The sequence below is a fragment of the Pogona vitticeps genome, chromosome 3 (genome assembly GCF_051106095.1).
Source record: "Pogona vitticeps strain Pit_001003342236 chromosome 3, PviZW2.1, whole genome shotgun sequence".
Taxonomy (NCBI): domain Eukaryota; kingdom Metazoa; phylum Chordata; class Lepidosauria; order Squamata; family Agamidae; genus Pogona; species Pogona vitticeps.
In genome coordinates, this window is record NC_135785.1 from 81,359,044 (window position 1) to 81,376,388 (window position 17,345).

Genomic DNA, 17,345 nt, shown 5'->3' on the forward strand with positions numbered 1-17,345 from the left:
AGAATGTTTAGTCTCACAATCCCTGTCTGTTTAAAAAACGACAATAATAAATGTGTAGAGAAACTTGACATTTTATTGGTGGTCTCTGTGACTTTCAATCAAGGAACACATTCAAAATTTGCTGCATTAGCTCTGCAGTTGACAAACTGCACAATTTGCTAAATCTCTTTTTTCCATCTGGCTAGAAGAAATGCCCACCTGCTCTTGTAGAAAAACTTTGGGAAGCAGAGGACAAAGACACACACACAAAAAAAACAGCAACAGAGATTATCTGGGTATTAATTTCCTGCCTTGGCTGACTGAGCTAATTAGGGATTGTGGAAGCATCTCCAGGCTTCCAAATGTGGAAATGTTCACAGTGGCCATTAACAAATACTTCCACAGGGGATTCCAGGACTAATTAAGATATTTTAGCATTCGTGTTTATCGGCTTTACATGCTTTTGTTGTTGTGTGAAAGTTTGGGGTTTATTTCTTTAAACTGTGCCCATGCATTTTCTGTTGTATGGTATTTTTCCAGGACAATTAACCATAGTAACAGATCACAGTATTGATTCAAATGTACAAATAGGTATGGGTACCCTTCTCCTACAAGGCAGAACGGAAGCATATTAGTCCTTTGTACAGATGCAGTCTTTACTATTGCCCATTGACTGACAAAGGGAGGTGGGATTGGGCGGGCCCCTTGCATTATTCTAATATTTGCATATTTACGGAGCTATCTGGCTATTTAGGAAGTGACTCTTCAACAGATGTTCAAGGCAGGAGTTTTTTGTTTTTTGTTTTTTTTAATTTTAGGCAAGATACACAGTCTGTTTCCTGAAAGGTAACAGGTAATCTATTTTTTGTTCTAGTTCAGCATGACTAGTTTTAAGGGCCTGTAGACGTAATTATCAAGCACAACCAAGAAGCAAGAAAAAGCCAGTCTCGTAGAAGTGCTACAACACACAGCATAGAGCTTCCTTTCTCTCCTTTACTTTAATATGAACCATGTTCTCACAGTATGTCCAATACAGTACAAGGACATATCAACTGTGCCATCTAATAGTTCGCTGAGCAATAAAGCCCCTAATTATTCTTTAGATTAATCCAAAGTCCTTTTAAAATTGCTATGGTTGCTTGTGTGGTTCCTGAGCTCAAAGCAGGTGGCACACATCTTTCAGTGTCTCCCTTTATTGTCACAATCAGAGTGAAATAGCTCAAGCTGCAAGAAAAGTGATTGGGGCCAAAATTACCCCCGTAAACTTCACAACTCAGTGGGGCACTACTGCTATATTTTGTTGATTTCCAGCATCTGAATAGTTAACTCCTATGCCGTATACTGAGTTGATCAGTTTGTTAGTTGACTTATATTCCACTTATCACACCTAAAACATTATCTCAAAGCCCTATACAAAAAAAGGGAAAACACAGTTTTAAAAGAACCAGACAATAAATTAAAATGCAAAGCATTATGTGATCTTCAGTCAAGATGTTTAAAATCAAGAGACTTAAAAACACAGTTCTAAAAATGGGCAGCACAATCAGTCAGAAAAGCCCTGGATGAAGAGGTGGATCTTTAACAGGCATTTAAATGTATACCATGCTCAGCATCTCCCAAATATCAGGGAAAGAGATTCCAGGGACAGCCGTTTATGAGCTGCCCCAGGAAGTCAATCAGTCTTCTGGTCATGGAACAACCATCAATGTTTTTTCCAATGACCTTTACAAATCGAAATATAGTCATTCCACATTCTGAGAATTATTTTCCCTTTGCTTTTGGTGAGTGGTTAATAGGCAGTAGTTCATTCAGTTTTCTGCATCACCTCACACACCACTTTAATACCGTATGTCCTTTTCTAGAGTAGCTCCTCCTCCATCAAGTGAAGACGATTTGACCTCTCAAATTTCTGATTCTCACCGAATGGCACAAAAATTGTGCCACTGAAAATGTCTCTCGTGTAAAAAAACTGGCTGCTGATTTCCCTATCTCTTGTCTGAGGGAGCATATTTAAACAAACAAATGAACAAATACATAAATAAATAAATAAATAAATAAATAAATAAATTATGTTGGATACATTGATAATCATCCCAGTGAAGATAAACATTGGACCACTAACCATCCCAGTGAAGACCAAAAAAAAAAAAAGCTCAATTTACAAAAATCAGACCAATGATAGGAGGACATATAATTTCTAATGTTTTATTGTTACTTTTAAACATTCCACCTAAGTTTGCTGATTCCCAGACCTTGTAAAGCATCCTCTCATTACGGTATACAGTGTGTGAAACTCAGTTTCTGTTTTGTATTACAATATAATTATGGGCTTAGTATTAAGTATAGATGGTTTTCTAGTGTCTCCTATGGCATATTTTCCTAATTCAGACAGGAATCTTAATGAGAAGCAGAGAGAGACATTTCAACTGGTAAACAGTCTGTAAAGGAATATTTTGTTTAGCTATTACATGCGCAGGATAGGAGGAGCCATTTAGCTCTACTGAAATAATTTGCAAAGCTAGGCACCCCACGTTATGCGGACTGCACAGAACCTGCAGCTCTTAAAAGTAAACACTTAAGTGAAACACAAATTTTGGGGGTGGAGCCAGATTGGTCGAGAGATCCCAATTTCTAATAGGTCTGGAAGATTTTTAGTTTGGGGTAAAAGCTGAAGCTTCTTAAACTGAGATGATGATGATGATGATGATGATGATGATGATGATGATCATCATCATCATCATCATCATCATCATCATCACGTGTCGATTGGGGCCAGGGATGGAATTGGGATTTTGCTGGGCTACCGCGCTCCCTGCGGCCCAGCCACTTCCCTTCCGGAGCTGGCTGACTTTGTCTCCGCGGCATTGTTGGGATCCCCGAGGCTTTTAGTCTTGGGTGATTTCAACGTGCATGCGGAGGCAGAGGTTACTGGGCCAGCTTCTGAGTTCTTGGAAACCATGGCTTCCTTAAACATGTCCCAACATGTCAACGGCCCCACCCACGTGGGCGGTCACACACTGGACCTGGTCTTTTCCTCCAATTGGGGTGAGAGTGGTCTGATGGTGGCGGACCTGGTGTCAGTTCCCTTGTCATGGTCAGACCACCACCTGATTAAATGTAACCTCACAGTGGCTCTCCCCCCACGCAGGGAGCAAGGGCCTATTGCTATGGCCCACCCTCGAAGACTACTGGATCCGATTGGTTTCCAAGATGCCATGAGAGGGATTACCGCTGACCTGGCTAGCGCTCCTGTCGACGTTCTGGTGGATAGCTGGTCTACCGCTGCCACCCGGGCAGTGGACACGATCGCGCCCAAACGCCCTCTCCGACGCAGAACACGTCCGGCGCCCTGGTTTTCCCAGGAGCTCCGGGCGATGAAGCGAATAAGGAGAAGGCTAGAGTGTAGATGGAGGAAGAATCCGACGGACGATAACTGGATAGCCGTTAAGGTCGCAACTAACCTTTACCTGAGTAAGGTGAAGGCTGCCAGTAGATCATTCTTCGCTAACCGGATAAGCGAAGCATCCAACCAGCAGGCGGAACTTTTCCGTATAGTACGCGACCTATCCGGAGTTGGCCCGGGAGATCGGCCTCCCCCTAGTTTTTCTCCGGACCAATTTGCGGCATTTTTTAAATCTAAAGTGGAGGCCATCCGCCGGGAGCTCTCTCCCTTTTTAAATACAGTGAATCGAGCTGAGATGTCCAGCGCTCCGTCTTGCCCGGTTATTTTTGATTCTTTTCAGCCAGTTACACCTGACTCTGTGACCAGAGCGCTTGACCGCTGTCGGGCCACCACCTCCTCCTTGGACCCTTGCCCGGCCTGGCTAATCAAAGCAGCCAGGCCGAAAACAACTGAATGGGCCACAGCTATAATAAATGGGTCTTTCCTTGAGGGCAGATTTCCATCTGCCCTCAAGGAGACACTCATTAGGCCCATACGAAAGAAATCTAGTTTGGCGGCGGACGAAATTGGCAATTACAGGCCCGTCGCCAATATTTCTTTCATGAGCAAAGTGGTGGAGAGGGTGGTGGCAGACCAGCTTCAGGCACTCTTGGATGAAACAGATGCACTGGACCCATTCCAGTCGGGCTTCAGGCCGCGCCACGGGACAGAGACGGCATTGGTCGCCCTGTATGATGACCTGCTGAGGGAGGCCGACAGGGGCAAACTGTCTCTGTTGGTCCTCCTCGATATTTCGGCGGCCTTTGATACCGTCGACCACGGTATCCTCCTGGGGAGGCTCTCCGAGTTGGGAATCGGTGGCCTGGCGTTAGCCTGGCTCCGTTCCTTCCTGGAGGACCGTCCCCAGAGAGTTCAGCTTGGGGAGAGGGTCTCGGCCCCATGGAGCTCCAATTGTGGGGTTCCACAGGGTTCGATTATCTCCCCAATGCTATTTAACATCTATATGAGGCCGCTAGCGGGGGTCATCAGGAGGTGTGGAGCGATGTGTCACCAGTACGCTGATGACACTCAGCTCTATATCTCCTTTTTGCCAACTGCAGGTGATGCCGTCCTGACCCTCCAGCGCTGCCTGGAGACTATACTGGAATGGATGCAGGAAAATGGTCTGCGGCTGAACCCGGACAAGACGGAAGTCCTGAGGGTGGGGCCCCCCGTGGTTGGTGGCCTGGTTGGCCCTCTCTCCTTTGGGGGGGCGACCTTGGCCCCGGCGAGCGGGGTCCGCAGCTTGGGCATACACTTGGACCCGACGCTCACCATGGAAACACAGGTGACGTCGGTCGTCCGCTCCGCCTACTTCCACCTCTGGCGGATTGCCCGGCTGCGGCCCTATCTCGACACGGGGGCCCTCACTACCTTAGTACACGCACTCGTAATCTCAAGATTAGATCACTGCAACGCGCTCTACGTGGGGCTACCTTTGAGGCTGATACGGAAACTTCAGATGGTGCAGAACGCAGCAGCCAGACTTCTCACTGGAGGGAGAAAATACCATCACATCTCTCCCATTCTGGCTAGACTGCATTGGCTGCCCATTTGTTTCCGTATCGACTTCAAAGTTTTAATGCTCACTTATAAGGCCCTAAACGGTTTGGGACCTCGATACTTGGCGGAACGCCTTCACCCACCAAGTTCTACCCGAACCACCCGCGCGAGCCTGGAGGTGAGGCTGAGGGGCCTGACGCCGAGGGAGGCCCGGAGAGAGAAGACAAGAAACCGGGCCTTCTCGGCGGTGGCTCCTCGCCTTTGGAACAATCTCCCTCCTGAGATTCGCGCGGCCCCTTCGCTGGGTACATTTAAAACTCAATTAAAAACATGGCTTTATGTCAAGGCCTTCCCTCCTGCCAGCGTTTAATTTAATTTAATTTACTTTTCTTTTCTTTTTCTATTTATTATTTATGATTCATTATGTTTTGTTAATTGACATTTGATATTTTTGGATTTATGTTGTTATAATTGTATATTTTTATGTTAGCCGCTCAGAGTGGTATTGACCTACCAGATGGGCGGGATACAAATCAAATAAATAAATAAATAAATAAATAAATAAATAAATATGATGATGATGATGATGAATGTAATGGCAGAACAGGGAGCACATACTTTTTTGGACTATAATTCTACTCCAGTGGCTGAGCTGGCTGAGAGATTTGGGGAGCTGTTATCTAAACAGTAACATTTCCATGCTCTGAAAAATGGCAACCACTCCAGAAGAAAACTAAAATTAAAATTTTAAATTAAAAAAAAAACTAGGTCATAAAAATCTGCCAAATTCAGAATCCAGCAAAATAACCTTTCTGCTTCACAAGAATAATGACTTGGTAGACAATCATAATGAATAATAACAAAGAAAGGAGGGAGGGACAGCAATGCAGGGAGACATCCTGTATATACAAATAAAGGGAAAGGTGATATCCAAAGTGGTGTAGTGAATAGGGTGATGGACTAGGACAGAGAAGGTCTGGGTTCAAATCCCTGCTCAGCCATGGAAACTCGGTGGGGGAGTGGAACTGGTAAAACCACTCCCTAAATCACTCAGTTATCTTGAAAGCCCCATTTAGGGTTGCTGTAAGTCAGTTCTGAATAGAGGCAGGTAACAGCAACAATGGGGAAACAGGAGTCATCTTACATTGCCCAAGATCAAACTTGGTATCTCAGGCTGATGCAACACATTTGTAATCTCTATCTCAGGATGTTATTTTAACTCAGATCATGACACTTCAGTGTCTGGCCAAGATAATCTTTGAACCTTTAAGTTTCTCCTCCCACACCCTCAGTTTCTAAATAAGCAGCCTGAAGAAGAGTACCGCTAGATTTGAAAGCTCACGTGTTTTTAATATTTTAGTGATCCGAGAACTACTGTATAATAAAGGATCGGTAAAGGCACTGCCCTCCAATATTCTTTTATCTGTGCAGACAGCATGTAACCTATTTCCTTTTTCTTTCTGCTGAATTGAAATTAATCAACAAATTTGTTTCTACTCATTTTGGTTTTGATAGAGACCATGGGTTGTGTAATTACAGATGAGAATTAGCAAGTGTAGAGAGTCTACTGGTGGAATTGGGTCACTGAAGTTTACACAGAAACCTCACAAATTGTTCATGTTGTTGTTGTTGTTTTTGAGCTTTCAGGCACATTTTTTATTTTTCTGTACTCACAGTATATATGTGTATCATAACCTTTCTGTGTATATAGATATAAAAATATATATTTGGTGATATTAGATATAAATATGTATCTAACAAAGGCTAGGTGGCATAAAGGCTGTAACGTGTTTCCTTCTGGGAATTGACTTAACTTATCTAAAAATCTAAGTCCATGGCAAATGCACTTTTTAATTGCCTGTCTGATTTCACCAATGAAGCAGTGTTATTACAGTCCTACTTTAAGGTCAGCCTCCGTTTGTGGTTTTGGAATCTAGGAGAAATGGAAAAGCTAATGACTGGTCCATTTACTAGAAAATTGCTTGTACGTGTAAATTGCCACCGTCTGCACGGAGTACATTGAAATGCAAAAAGCAGTATGAAATCTTCACAACTGGACTTTGTCACCAACAGACTGAAAGGAAGAGACCAGCTCTCTAAACTTATACCAAAGTCTGTACAAAAGTTAAGTCTTATAAATGTTATTAATTGATCAGAGCTCATCACAAGGTTTTCTTTCCCTTCCCTCAACAGCACACAGGGTAAAAGGCTCAGGTGCAGCTCTAAGTTCTAATTTATGTAACTACATCAACATCAGATGATGGTTTGCACATGTGAATTAATAATCAGTGATCACAACCAGATACCATACACTGGGTTGTGGGGGGGGAGCACTTGGACATCATCTTATTCACAGGTGTCAAAATTCAACAGAGTGGATTTCTCCCTTTTCCTTATCTACATCATCTGATTGTGATGGTTAATTCACATGTACAAAACCCCAAGTGATACTAAAGTCATACAGTAGATTGTAGTACTAATGGAAGATTTCAAATATCTTGATATCTGTAGGGAGAACATTTCTGCCAGACATGGCTCTTCCAAGAAATTCTTGGCTTGTGTTGTTGATTATTTTCTACTACAAAAAGTGGAGGAAAAATTAGAGAATTGGGTATCCCAGACTTGATCCTAACCAATGGAAATGGTGGGAGAAATATTCTACTTGAGCTCTTGATTTCAAAGGAAACAAAAGCAGAGTGTAGTCAAATACATATATTGAGTTTTAGGAAAGCCTACTTTAATAAGTTCAGAACAATGATAAGTGAGGCACCATGGCAGCAGTTCCTAAAACATAAAAGGAGTTCAAGACGGGTGGGAATTTCTTATAAAGGAAATTCTAAAGGGACAACTGCAAACAATTCCAACAAGAAAAAAAGGTGGAAAATGGCCAAGAAGACCAATGTGGCTTCACAAAAAGCTGATGGGACCTGAATTTTTTTTTTTTAAGGCCACATATAGGAAGTGGAAGGAAGGCCAGGCCACAAAGGAAGAATGCAGACAAGTAGCAAAGAATTGCAAAGATGGCTTTCAGAAAGTAAATGCTGAAAATGAACTGAGGTTAGCAAGAGACACTAAAAGCAACAAAAAAAGTATTCCTCAGGGACAGGAGTAGCAAAAGACAGAAAAAAGAAACAGTGACTTTCCATGGGGAAAGAAAAATGATAACAGATAACAAAGAAAAGGCAGAAGTGCTTAATTTCTACTTTGGCTCAATCTTTTCACAACAGGCAATCTATGGCCATCTAGGCAAATGTGAAGTACAAGTGGAGGGGACAGGATTGCAGCTTGAGGTTGATAAACAAATGGCAAGGACGAGTTCAGATCTCCAGGACCTGATAAACTCCATCCCAGAGTATTGAAGGAAATGGTTGAAAAATTATCAGAAGCACTATCTATTATTTTCTTAAAACCATGTAGGACAGGTGAACTGCCAGATGGCTGGAGGAGGACCAATGTTGTCCCCATCTTTAAAAAAGGCTAAATGGAGGAACTTGGGAACAACAGACTAGTCAGCCTGACAGCTTTTCCAGGGCAAATTCTGAGGTGATAAATTCTTGATAAATTCTTATCAAGAGGTCACTATGCACATATCCTGAAAACATTGCAGTAAGAACTAGACAACATCATGGATTTCTCAAGAACCAATCCTGCCAAACTAATTTTATCTAATTTTTTGATTGGACGGAAAGAACTGGGTATATTCAACCTTAAGAGGAGATTAGATATGACAGCTCTTTTCAAATATTCAAAAGATTATCATATAAAAGAGGGGTAGACTTTCTTTTGGATCATCCCAGAATGCAGGAAATATAATAATGGGCTCAAATAAGGGAAGCCAGATTTCTGCTGAATGTCAGGAAAAACGTTCCACTGTTAGAACAGTACAACAGTGGAACCAATTACCTCAGAAAGTGGTGAGTGCGCCAACACTGGAGGCATCCAAAAGAAAATCATTCATCTGTCAAAGTACACCTGACAGATGAATGATTTTCTTTTGGATGCCTCCAGTGTAGGAAGTTGAACTCAATGGCCTTATAGGCCCCTTCCAACTCCATTATTCTATGATTACCGCCTGTTGCAGCATTCACCAAGTGATGAACAAGGGCTTTTGCCTCAAGAAGGCTTATGAGTCAAGACACTAGTACTCTCCTCCTTCATTGCTCCAAAAAGCACAATGGACCCAATATCAGCATTCCAAAAAATCCAAAGGAAAAAAGGAATTCTTTGGGGAGAGGTGATGAGTGCATGCACTTGATCCCATTATACTCTTTGAAGCAATATGCACACACAAGAGTGAAGCAATGACTCCTCCACCAGCCAGGAGTGGATGGAGATGGGTGCCCATGACTCACACATACAATTCACACTATCTCTTCCTGCATTGTTGTTTGCCCTAGCACAGTGGTTCCCAACCTTGGGCCTACAGATGTTCTTGGACTTCAACTCCCAGAAATCCTGGCCAGCAGAGGTGATGGTGAAGGCTTCTGGGAGTTGTAGTCCAAGAACATCTGGAGGCCCAAGGTTGGGGACCACTGCCCTAGCAGACTTATTTTCAACACAAAAATCATCAAGAATGTATATCAACAGATGTAGAAACTGCAAAAAGGAGTCTAACCAAATGCAACTTCTTTTTCATCATTTTAATAATTATTCATTAACCAGTGTTTTTCACACAGTGCAATCCCAAGAAGATTTTGCAGTGTACAGTATGTGCCATTTGCTTTCTTCCACAATAATAAGTTATAAAGAGTTAATAAGTAACTTGGACATGGTAACTTTGTGGTATATTATAGCCTGCAAGTGATATGAAAAGAATATGACTGCTTAACTTGGCATAGTAAGCCAACAGTGCTCTAGCAAAAGAGGAGTTTAATTATGATTAATTCTTTGTATCAGTCAACTGTATCTTTCAAAAACAAATCTTCTCTCCTTCTTTCAGAATTTCTCAGAATATGAGAGGAACCGATTTAGTATAATGGACCAGCCGTAAGTTTTCCCATTTTCCTTTTCTTCATGAAATGGACAATTCCTTGCTCATGTCTTTTTGTTACATACTGAACTTCTGGGGGAAAAACATAGAATTGCATCAGAACAAAAGCCTTCATCTGAACAATTACTATGCTTATTTGTGTTAAGATAACAAGAGATTCTTGTTTTCCATTTTGAAATGCATGTTATTTCCTATAGGCAGACCAGACTATTTGTTTGTTTGTTTGTTTGTTTGTTTGTTTATACCTCACCCATCTAGACTGAAGTCTACTCTGGGTGGCTAACAGCAATCCAAATAATAACAGTATAAAATAAAGCAACTACAGGAGTGGTACTTCAATGGTAAATATTTCAGCAATGGTAACTTTTATATGTGCATCATTTTATGTACCTATTGCATATACATGTTTTTTGCAATATGGACATGTGTCAGGATATCATGGTTGACCATTCAATAGCACACACAAATCGAGCATATGTAATATAGGCAATCATACAATGAGCTAGATTTGGCTGTGCATTAATGCCTTTAAATACCTGCTTTCCATGAAGGGAAAACATAGGGGAATACATAAAATATCACTGAAGTCAGGATCTCATAATCTCATTTCCTGAATGGGAACAAATTTCGAAAGGGGGTCTTCCTGCAACCCCCTGCAAAGAACATCCACAATTACCTAGACTTCTTTCTTCCTCCCATCTTCCAGAATTTGGCATTCCCCAAAATTTTGCTCCAGGAGGTTTTCCATTCCTCCAGAGCACACCTTGAGGGCATTAATGGTCTTTAGCAAGAAGGCTCATGCACCTCTTTTTGTTTCCATAGACAGAACAGCTTTAGATCTTTCTATACAACAGAAAGAAAGCACATGAAATTGTTGCAGAGTTTTGAATTTTTGGTTAAATTCCTCTAGCCATGCAGCAGAAATGCAGGGATTCACAGAGAGGAATATTTCAAGTTTCCCAGAGTAGTCCACTGCTTTTCTCATCAACTGGCATTTACAGTCTCAATAATTCATTCTGAGACATTAATAGTAGAAAGGTTTCATTATTTACTATTGAACAGATCAAAATGCAAATATGACTGCTTTCAATAACAAACCTCAGCAGACTCAAGAGAGGGAAAATATAGAGCAGAAAGGCACCGCTCTCCTTGAATTTAGAGGCAGGGAAGGAACAAGCTCCATGAATGTCCCGCCAAGGATCAAAAAGACCCTCCTGAATGCAGTACGCTGTAAGGCAGCATGAAGGAAACCCTAAAGTGCATGAGTACAATAGTGTGCATGGGGAGAGGCCTTCTGACCATGGAAGGGAGATGGCTAAATCCAACCCACTGAGATTTCTATCTGTGCAGGACACTCTGCCTGGAAATATATTTAAAGGCAGAATCGAATGCAGTGCTTTGTGTTTACCTGAATACTGCATACGTTGTTGAAATAATGTTTCAAAATCTGATGTGAGTAACTAAAAACATATTGCAAATTTTTATCTGAAGATCCAGTGTTTCTGCAAGATCCATTACAAATCTAGGATACTGATTATTGGATACCCACAGAGAAAAAGGAGAAAGAGATGAAAAAGGCTTGTATTTTCCTTCTAAAGCAAGAAAACATCAGAAGAATGGAGGAAAGGAAGGAAAGTGCTAAGTTGGCCAAAGATGATCCATGAATATAAATGGCTAAATTGGGAGATTATTGCTTGCTCTAAAATCTCACTTCTCAATCACCAAGACTCTTGTTTTTCCTAGGTACTGCATCATTCATTCTGATAAGACTGGTCCAATAACAGCATTTTAATCATTAACCAGCTATAATAGATATTGTCAGGATACCTTCTTGTAGACGTTAAATCTAATAAGATTACATTCTGATGCGACAAATTCCTAAAGCCAGGTATAACTGGCCTAAATGTACCATGATGTCCACTAAAGTTCTGCAGCTGGGTCTAAAGTTATGTTCAAATTGGAACTCTTTTTTTAGACCTGCAAGTCCTGTTGCCTCAGCAAGCATTACAGTGTTGATTGGGGAAGATGGGAATTGTAGTCCAACACAGTTCAAGGCCACCACTTTGGGGAAGGATGTGTTGGTGTTCAATAGAACCTTTTACACAATACCACTCAATTTGGACTGTACCTGCAGAACTGTCTACAAGTGTTTAATGAGGAAAAGCTGCATCCAAGGCTAATTTTAATTTCAGTTGCATCCTGTGGTGTGGTGATTGTTGCTTACATATATACACAAACATATATACATTAAAATTGAAATCTATAGAAATATATTTGAATGCATTAAAGCTCCCAAAATAGCCCACTACGCATGATCAGTTGTGGATTCTTGGGCCTGTAGTCAAAGAAGCTTTGCAAGCTCTGTGGGAGCGCCATTTATATTTACAGTATTTTGCAGTTATATTCCTAGAGTTCTGCGGCACTCTAGCATCACACCAAGAAACAGGATCCATGGTGGGGCTGTGGTGGGGTTATGCAAATAAAAGGTGGCACAGTTCTCAGCCATTAACTTGCATAAGCTGCAGTTAGGCTCTAAGAAGTCTACAATAAGGTTAAAAGGAAATGTGTAATTTTACAGAGAGAGCATAAGAACACATGCATGCCCTGGAATACGTAGATATAGGCCTTTCCTCCACACTTCTTTTGTTCAGCAATATTGGACTTGGATTAAAGAAACCCAGGTTTATATCTATATTCAGCCATGAAACTCATGGGACCATTTCCTGTCTCTCATCAGTCTCACAGAACAATTGTCAGGATAGAATAGGGAGGGCACGCATTGTCTTGAGCTTCTTGGAGGAAAGGCACAATTATACCAGCAGTATTTATTTATTTATTTATTTATTTCATTTATACCCCACCTATCTGGTCAAATGTGATATAGTAATAGTAGTAGTAGAAGAAGATATGTTTATAAAGAACATTTTAATGCTATGTGTAAAAAAAATAGTTGTAAGAGGGTCAGACTACATCACAGAAGGGGAATATGTGGCCCCTCAGTAGTTGCTGGACTTAACCTCCAACAGTGACTGTGGGAGTTATAGCACAGCAACATCTCCAAGGCCACACGTTTCTCCCTTGTGACCTACAAGATGTAGGGGAGTTCCGTGGTAGAAGGTCTCCATGTTTTCTTCCTTCTTAGAAAGACAAATGCAGTGTTGCTTTACTTCAGTCATTCCAACCTGAAGCCGTACTTAACAATGTTAAAAATTCCACCATCATACGTGCCTGAAGTTGCTTCTAACCATGAAAGGTAAACATTACAGATGTTTGTTTTGTGCCTCCAGATTTTCCTTTATGAGATTAATAGTCATATTGGGGATGGGTTAGATTAAGGGCTCAAGACAGAAGCAACGAATTAGACCCACTCGTGTTCCTCAACTCTAACCACCCAACTTCATTACCCTCAGTAAAGGGTTAGGGGAGAGGCTGAAGGCAGAAGCAACAGGAATATTTCTGATTTGGAGAGGAGGCATTTTTTTTCCTGCTCCATAGCAAAGTTGGGGTGGGATGTGGCCATGTTTGAGTGAATGCTTGCCTGCCCTGATGTCCCCACTTTTGCATTGGGCTTTGCTTGTTATCCACACTTCCAGCTATGACTGGCTGCTGTGCCCTTTGACTGACCAATCTCAGGCCCCAGATCATATCATAGAATCATCGTAGGGTTGGAAGGGACATTGGAGGTCTTCTAGTCCAACCCCCTGCCCAAGGAAGGAGACCTCATATCATCCCAGACTTCATACCATTCCAGATAGATGGCTGTCCAATCCTTTCTTGAAAGATACCAGAAGAAGAAGACAAGATGAGCCAGCCAGAGGCTGTGTCTTGGGAAGGCAAATTCTGGATCCAAGTTGTACTTTTGACATGATGGAGAAACAGAAAAAAATGCAGTCCAAGAACTACATTTACATAGGCTCTTGCTGGTTCTGACCAAAGGTGTATCTGAGCCAGCATTCTGCTCACACGGTAGCCAAGCAGATTCTCATAGAAGCCTACAAAGAGTTTAACAGCGTCCTCATCCACAATCACACTGCCTTCAGTACTGGTGGGGTAAATACCCATTATCATCTTTCATAACCATTCATAGTCCCATTCCCTACGAAGCCCACTGACAAAATCTGAGGGCACTAGCCTTCTTCAGCCATTGTTCTCCTGGAACTGGTACTCAAGCATTATGCCTCAGAACCTGCATGTCATCATGTAGCTAGCCACCAAGGCAAATAGCAAATAGCCACTTGGTGCTTGTTGTTGTTGTTTAGTCGTTAAGTCGTGTCTGACTCTTCGTGACCCCATGGACCAGAGCATGCCAGGCCCTCCTGTCTTCTACTGCCTACCAGAGTTGGGTCAAATTCATGTTGGTAGCTTCAGTGACACTGTCCAACCATCTTGTCCTCTGTCATCCCCTTCTCCTCTTGCCTTCACTTTTTCCCAGCATCAGGATCTTTTCTGGGGAGTCTTCTCTTCTCACGAGATGGCCAAAGTATTGAATCCTTGGCTTCAGGATCTGTCCTTCCAGTGATCACTCAGGGTTGATTTCCTTCAGAATGGATAGGTTTGATCTCCTTGCAGTCCAGGGGACTTTCAAGAGTCTCCATGCCTGCTGCCTCTGCTCCCCCTTATGCTTACCCTAACAGAGTTCACAATAAAACTGAAAGCTTCTCTGACTTGATGACAGACATATACTTCTAATCCACTTCAGAATTCAGCCCTCTTTAAAATCAGCTCTTTAGAAAAATAGTCAGGAAATCCTCTCTGAATGTTTGCTTTTGTTCTGAATGTCTGTTTGCTTTTCTTAAGTGGATTAGTGCTAAAATCAAAAGCTTCCAATTGGAGAAGTTCTTCCTACCTGAACTCCATAACCAACCTGCAGCAATTTGTTTCTAAAAGGACAGAAAGCCAGAATTATTCCCACTCTTTCTTGCTGTTTGTACCAATTTAAGCCTGGTGCCACCTGGCCAATGGACATAAAAATATCAATATCCTCGTCAATGTGTAGTTGGGTACATACAGGGCAACAAATGCTCCATCTAGTGGCACCTTTAGTAGTCAGGATAGTTCCTGTTTACAGACCCTCTTAATTTCCAAATGCCTAAAAACACTGCTCAGGAGTAAATAAAAGATGTTGAGGAAAAATATTTTTGTAAACACCTAGTTCACAAGCCCAGAATTGTCTGTTTCTCCAACACAGGAACTGTACCATAATTATAACTCCTTCTTTAGGATGTATTTCCAAAATACAGGCACAAACCAGTCAATTATCTGTAAGAGACACGTCAGTTCTTTACGGCAAAGTTCTCAATTCCAGTCTCCCTTGCAGGATTCATCAGCAGGAACAGATGAGACATGTTTCAAAGGAGTACGATGAATGTTTGTGTTTCATATGTTATGTCCATATTATGTTTTACTTTCACATCAAAACATTATGGTATTTCATGACATTAGTATTAGCCCTCAGGCAGACTTGGAAATGTTACTTTTTTTTAGACTGTGACTTTCAGAACCCCTCAGCCAGTACAGGCCCTGATCATGCCCGCTGAGGCTGGAAATTGTAGTCTACAAATATAATAGCCAAAATCATCTTAGGCTGCAGCTACATTGCCAAAGACTTCAGAATTTGCTTTGCAATTGGTACTGGTGAATTCAAAGTATTTTTCAATTATCACACAACACAATGTGAATCAGCCCTGCCATTTTTTGCTTCCTGTTCAGAATTTCCTCCCCTACTACTGAGGGATTCTACATTTTAAAATCTGGAAAGATCTGAACAGTGTTTTCATCTGTTTAGTTCTACAAAAGGATGGGGGGCATGACTCTGGGTGGTTTTATAGTGATGCGTTAAACTAGGGCATGATGTTTTGGGAAAACAGGAACACTCACTACTCTGATTTTTGTCCCTAGTTACTAAACATCCGTTTAGCACTATATCACTTCTGCGCAGATGAAGAGAAGAAAAGAGAGTCAGGGTCACCAGATAGGCAATATCAAAGAAGGGAGACTATGGACACACTTCAAATAACATCAGATTGAGGACCTGCATAGATATTGGCACTAAAACAATCTATGGACTTTGTGTGATCACCTGAACCATATACAACCATAAAAGAGATTGCAAAATAACCTACAGCAAGTGTAGTCGGGGCGCTCACAACCTTGGTGCATGCGCTCGTAATCTCGAGATTAGACCACTGTAATGCGCTTTACGTGGGGCTGCCTTTGAGGCTGCTGCGGAAACTCCAGGTGGTGCAGAATGCAGCGGCCAGACTTCTCAGTGGAGTGAAAAAAAATACCAACATATCTCACCCACCCTGGCCGCATTGCATTGGCTGCCCATCCGGTTCCGCATTGACTTCAAAGTGTTGATGCTTACGTATAAAGCCCTAAACAGCTTAGGGCCTCGATACTTGGCGGAACACTTACTCCCACCAAGATCTACCCGTGTCACTCGCGCGAGCCAGGAGGTGAGGTTGAGGAGCCTAACGCCGAGAGAGGCCCGGAAGGAAAAGACCAGAAATTGGGCCTTCTCGGCGGTGGCTCCTCGCCTCTGGAATAATCTACCCCCTGAGATTCGCGCGGCTCCCTCATTGGGTATCTTTAAAAATCAACTAAAAACATGGATGTTTAGGCAGGCCTTCCCCTCAGCCAATTCCTGATCTCCCCTTTTTCTCTTCTCCCCTATTGTCTGTCTTATCGTCTTGAAATGTCTTCTATTAAGTCAAAATTGGCTTTTATATTTTCTTATTGTGTATGTTGTAAGCCGCCTAGAGTGGTCTTAATTGACTAGATAGGCGGGATATAAATTAAATAAATACATAAATAGTCAGTCACACCCTTTCTTAGTTATGCTAGCAGAGCACAAAGCACACAACCCTTGGAGGAGAATTAAGAAATCACTGGAGGCAATAACAGTTACATACTGGGTTGTATGATTCAGTATGCAACTGATAATGCCTATCCTGATATAATTTGCCTCCAAATATTATGCCATTTGCTACATAGGAGAGTTTTGGCCAATATTTCCAACTTTTGGATTTTACCAATCTTACCTTTGTCACTGTTTCTTTGCAACTCTTTCCCAATGTTGCTGTTTGTTCTATTAATTAATCAAACAAAATTTCTAAAATGTCTGGGCCAAGTTCCCCTTTAAGGAATCTTTTTTGCAGTTACAATTTCCTTTGTTTGCTGTTCTTTTGGAAGAGTAATAGGTTATGTCATCCGATTTCTCTCCTCTTCCTTGGTGCAGTCGGCAGCATATTCAGTGCCAGCCATTATGTCAATAAGCAAAGTTCTGGCAATTGGTAACTTTGCAATTACAGCTTCAGCGGACCTGAATGCAAATGTTCGCTGGATTGATGGCAAATACTTGTAGCCTGACTTTGGCCTGGAGCCTTGTATTATTTGAAATCCTGAAAAGATTATGGGGAGAATCAAACT

General features: G+C 41.8%; 1 protein-coding gene across 6 annotated transcripts in view; it reads left to right on the plus strand.

Moving 5' to 3' along the window:
- Positions 1-17,345, plus strand: part of BLNK (B cell linker) — a 130,261-nt gene that overhangs the window by 49,050 nt on the left and 63,866 nt on the right. For all 6 annotated transcript variants that reach the window (XM_020794990.3, XM_078391310.1, XM_020794984.3 and 3 more), the window contains one exon: positions 9,864-9,910. In XM_020794990.3, the coding sequence (XP_020650649.3) occupies positions 9,864-9,910 (47 nt within the window). The remainder of the gene's footprint in view (positions 1-9,863; positions 9,911-17,345) is intronic.